A 5804-nucleotide genomic window follows, 5' to 3' on the forward strand; every position below is an offset into this window, starting at 1 on the left:
CTGTAACAGCGTCCTTACAGGGCTCCCTAAGAAATCCATCAGACAGCTGCAGCTGATTCAGAACGCTGCTGCTCGAGTCCTCACTAAGACCAAAAAGGTGGATCACATCACTCCAGTTCTGAGGTCTTTACATTGGCTTCCTGTATGTCAAAGAATTGATTTCGTTTATAAAGCACTGAACCATCCAGACCTCTCAGGTCGTCTGGGATCAGGTCTGCTTTCTGTCCCCAGAGTCAAAACTAAACAAGGAGAAACAGCGTTCAGTTACTATGCTCCGTATATCTGGAACAAACTCCCAGATAACTGCAGGTCTGCTGAAACTAGCGCTTCCGGTCAACACAGGGCACCTCATACGGACGCTGAAGGCTACCTTTTGTACCAAATAACGCTTTGTCAGCATTTTTTAAAGCGTCGGTATTTGAAGCCCTGAGATGAGAACCGGTATTATTATTATTAACAGGCAGATTTGTGGTAATGTTCTTTGACAGACAGGACCACTTCTCTGCATGTGCAGATAGGGATCCGGCAGGCAGCACGGATTTGGTACCTACACTCACAAACAAAGTGTTGGACCCGTGAACGTCCTGATGATGGCGCTACATGAAAGGTTTTTACAGTTCATCCTGAGGGGGAACTGAAGATCTGAACCACGATTCATCACAACTCATCCAACAGCTGCTGAGATGTTTCAGCCTGCAGCAGAGTGGAGGACAGAAAATAAAATAGGGATATTTTCAGCAAATGATCATGTTATTTGTTTGTTTGTTTGTTCGGTCAGCTGCCATGATGTGGACGGTGGGGATGGCGAGCCCAGCGGACGCTCCGCACTCTGGACACGATACAGGTCCATCAATCAGCTACTCTCTGCAAGGAATCATGGGAAATGAGGGGGGTGGACACAGCATCATGTTTCTGTTATTTTGTCCGCTCCTTGTTTTAAGGATGTGACATTATGGAGGCTCGAGTGTGACGTTATTGATCCTTTCAGTGGTCATCAGTGATTGGTCACTTAATTTAGTGAGAATTAATTTATTAAATTCACATTCAAACTAGATTTGAACTTATTTTACCAAACAATTATATCTCTTGAACTTTGTCTTTAACTTCCAAATTAAAAAACCACAATAAAATATCTGTAAAATTAATGATGATCAACTGATTTTACATTATTTTAATGTTTTAATGTAATCGGCGGCTTTTTGAGTTGATTCAAAAGAGTTTTTCTTTGTGCTGCTGTTCTGGATCAGTTCATCGTACCGTAACACACTTGTCACACTAACGCCATTTTCAGACGAGGAGGCGGAGCAGAGCGGCAGGGGGGCGGAGCCTGAGAGCAGACGGTCCCGGACGTTTCCTGAAGACGACCTGGAGGAGGACAGTGAGTTCATCTCAGGACAGGATTCAGTTTTATATTTCAAAATAAAGCGCACCTCAGGAAAGCCTCGCGTCTCTGCGGGAGATTAAACGCCGTTTCATGTGTCTGTAGGAGGTGTGAAGCTCGGCCTCGGTGATTTCATCTTCTACAGTGTCCTGGTGGGAAAAGCTGCAGCGACGGGTGGAGACTGGAACACGACGCTCGCTTGCTTCGTCGCCATCCTTATCGTAAGTGTCTGACGAGGCAGGTGCTCTGTGCTGTATTATGTGACGCTGCGTCTGTCTCTTCTGTGGCGGCGCTGATCAGCTGCTGCTGTGAACAGACACCAGCAGAGCTCCACACGGGGACTGAAGATCTGTAACACAGCTGCAACTGTGAACTCTGAGTACAGACATGCTCCTCTGTATGGCTCCGTAATACTGTACACACCTGTTCTCCACCTACTCTCCACCTGTAACACACCTGTAACACACCTGTTCTCCACCTACACTCTACCTGTAACACACCTGCTCTCCACCTACTCTCTACCTGTAACACACCTGTAACACACCTGTTCTCCACCTACACTCTACCTGTAACACACCTGTTTTCCACCTACTCTCTACCTGTAACACACCTGTAACACACCTGTTCTCCACCTACACTCTACCTGTAACACACCTGCTCTCCACCTACTCTCTACCTGTAACACACCTGTTCTCCACCTACTCTCTACCTGTAACACACCTGTTCTCCACCTACTCTCTACCTGTAACACACCTGCTCTCCACCTACTCTCTACCTGTAACACACCTGCCCTCCACCTGTTCTCCACCTACTCTCCACCTGTAACACACCTGCTCTCCACCTACTCTCTACCTGTAATACACCTGCTCTCCACCTACTCTCTACCTGTAACACACCTGTTCTCCACCTACTCTCTACCTGTAACACACCTGCTCTCCACCTACTCTCTACCTGTAACAAACCTGCCCTCCACCTATTCTTCACCTATTCTCCACCTGTAACACACCTGCCCTCCACCTATTCTTCACCTGCTCTCCACCTACTCTCTACCTGTAACACACCTGTTCTCCACCTACTCTCTACCTGTAACACACCTGTTCTCCACCTACTCTCTACCTGTAACACACCTGCCCTCCACCTGTTCTCCACCTACTCTCCACCTGTAACACACCTGCTCTCCACCTACTCCCTACCTGTAACACACCTGTTCTCCACCTACTCTCTACCTGTAACACACCTGTTCTCCACCTACTCTCTACCTGTAACACACCTGTTCTCCACCTACTCTCTACCTGTAACACACCTGCTCTCCACCTACTCTCTACCTGTAACAAACCTGCCCTCCACCTATTCTTCACCTATTCTCCACCTGTAACACACCTGCCCTCCACCTATTCTTCACCTGTTCTCCACCTACTCTCTACCTGTAATAAACCTGCCCTCCACCTATTCTTCACCTATTCTCCACCTGTAACACACCTGCCCTCCACCTATTCTTCACCTTTTCTCCACCTACTCTTTACCTGTAACACACCTGCCCTCCACCTACTCTCCACCTGTAACACACCTGCCCTCCACCTATTCTTCACCTGTTCTCCACCTACTCTCTACCTGTAACACACCTGTTCTCCACCTACTCTCTACCTGTTCTCCACCTACTCTCCACCTGTAACACACCTGTTCTCCACCTACTCTCTACCTGTTCTCCACCTACTCTCTACCTGTAACACACCTATTCTCCACCTACTCTCTACCTGTAACACACCTGTTCTCCACCTACTCTCTACCTGTAACACACCTATTCTCCACCTACTCTCTACCTGTAACACACCTATTCTCCACCTACTCTCTACCTGTAACACACCTATTCTCCACCTACTCTCTACCTGTAACACACCTGCCCTCCACCTACTCTCTACCTGTAACACACCTGTCACACACCTGTTCTCCACCTACTCTCTACCTGTAACACACCTGTTCTCCACCTACTCTCTACCTGTAACACACCTATTCTCCACCTACTCTCTACCTGTAACACACCTGTAACACACCTGTTCTCCACCTACTCTCTACCTGTAACACACCTGTAACACACCTGTTCTCCACCTACTCTCTACCTGTAACACACCTTTAACACACCTGTTCTCCACCTACTCTCTACCTGTAACACACCTTTAACACACCTGTTCTCCACCTACTCTCTACCTGTAACACACCTGTAACACACCTGTTCTCCACCTACTCTCTACCTGTAACACACCTTTAACACACCTGTTCTCCACCTACTCTCTACCTGTAACACACCTGTAACACACCTGTTCTCCACCTACTCTCTACCTGTAACACACCTTTAACACACCTGTTCTCCACCTACTCTCTACCTGTAACACACCTGTAACACACCTGTAACACACCTGTTCTCCACCTACTCTCTACCTGTAACACACCTGTTCTCTACCTGTAACACACCTGTTCTCCACCTACTCTCTACCTGTAACACACCTTTAACACACCTGTTCTCCACCTACTCTCTACCTGTAACACACCTGTTCTCTACCTGTAACACACCTGTTCTCCACCTACTCTCTACCTGTAACACACCTGTTCTCCACCTGTAACACACCTGTTCTCCACCTGTAACACACCTGTTCTCCACCTACTCTCTACCTGTAACACACCTGTTCTCTACCTGTAACACACCTGTTCTCCACCTACTCTCCACCTGTAACACACCTGTTCTCCACCTACTCTCTACCTGTAACACACCTGTTCTCCACCTACTCTCTACCTGTAACACACCTGTTCTCCACCTACTCTCTACCTGTAACACACCTACTCTCTACCTGTAACACACCTGTAACACACCTACTCTCTACCTGTAACACACCTGTTCTCCACCTACTCTCTACCTGTAACACACCTACTCTCTACCTGTAACACACCTGTAACACACCTACTCTCTACCTGTAACACACCTGTAACACACCTACTCTCTACCTGTAACACACCTACTCTCTACCTGTAACACACCTGTTCTCCACCTACTCTCTACCTGTAACACACCTGCTCTCCACCTACTCTCTACCTGTAACACACCTGCTCTCCACCTACTCTCTACCTGTAACACACCTGTTCTCCACCTACTCTCTACCTGTAACACACCTGTTCTCCACCTACTCTCTACCTGTAACACACCTTCCCTCCACCTATTCTTCACCTATTCTCCACCTGTAACACACCTGCCCTCCACCTATTCTTCACCTGTTCTCCACCTACTCTCTACCTGTAACAAACCTGCCCTCCACCTATTCTTCACCTATTCTCCACCTGTAACACACCTGCCCTCCACCTACTCTCCACCTGTAACACACCTGCCCTCCACCTATTCTCTACCTGTAACACACCTGTTCTCCACCTACTCTCTACCTGTAACACACCTGTTCTCCACCTACTCTCTACCTGTAACACACCTGTTCTCCACCTACACTCTACCTGTAACACACCTGCTCTCCACCTACTCTCTACCTGTAACACACCTGTTCTCCACCTACTCTCTACCTGTAACACACCTGTTCTCCACCTACTCTCTACCTGTAACACACCTGCCCTCCACCTATTCTTCACCTATTCTCCACCTGTAACACACCTGCCCTCCACCTATTCTTCACCTGTTCTCCACCTACTCTCTACCTGTAACACACCTGCCCTCCACCTGTTCTCCACCTACTCTCTACCTGTTCTCCACCTGCTCTCCACCTACTCTCTACCTGTAACACACCTGTTCTCCACCTACTCTCTACCTGTAACACACCTGCTCTCCACCTACTCTCTACCTGTAACAAACCTGCCCTCCACCTTTTCTTCACCTATTCTCCACCTGTAACACACCTGCCCTCCACCTATTCTTCACCTGTTCTCCACCTATTCTTCACCTGTTCTCCACCTACTCTTTACCTGTAACACACCTGCCCTCCACCTACTCTCCACCTGTAACACACCTGCCCTCCACCTATTCTTCACCTGTTCTCCACCTACTCTCTACCTGTAACACACCTGCTCTCCACCTACTCTCTACCTGTAACACACCTGCTCTCCACCTACTCTCTACCTGTAACACACCTGCCCTCCACCTGTTCTCCACCTACTCTCTACCTGTAACACACCTGCCCTCCACCTACTCTCTACCTGTAACACACCTGCCCTCCACCTACTCTCTACCTGTAACACACCTGTTCTCCACCTACTCTCTACCTGTAACAAACCTGCCCTCCACCTATTCTTCACCTATTCTCCACCTGTAACACACCTGCCCTCCACCTATTCTTCACCTGCTCTCCACCTACTCTCTACCTGTAACACACCTGTTCTCCACCTACTCTCTACCTGTAACACACCTGCTCTCCACCTACTCTCTACCTGTAAC

General features: G+C 48.3%; 1 protein-coding gene across 4 annotated transcripts in view; it reads left to right on the top strand.

Moving 5' to 3' along the window:
* psen2 (presenilin 2) overlaps positions 1 to 5804 on the top strand; it is a 16794-nt gene that overhangs the window by 6913 nt on the left and 4077 nt on the right. For all 4 annotated transcript variants that reach the window (XM_046047275.1, XM_046047278.1, XM_046047277.1 and 1 more), the window contains exons 8-10: positions 779 to 844; positions 1292 to 1378; positions 1487 to 1602. In XM_046047275.1, the coding sequence (XP_045903231.1) occupies positions 779 to 844; positions 1292 to 1378; positions 1487 to 1602 (269 nt within the window). The remainder of the gene's footprint in view (positions 1 to 778; positions 845 to 1291; positions 1379 to 1486; positions 1603 to 5804) is intronic.

This window comes from Micropterus dolomieu, linkage group LG04, assembly GCF_021292245.1.
Source record: "Micropterus dolomieu isolate WLL.071019.BEF.003 ecotype Adirondacks linkage group LG04, ASM2129224v1, whole genome shotgun sequence".
NCBI classification, from domain to species: Eukaryota; Metazoa; Chordata; class Actinopteri; order Centrarchiformes; family Centrarchidae; genus Micropterus; species Micropterus dolomieu.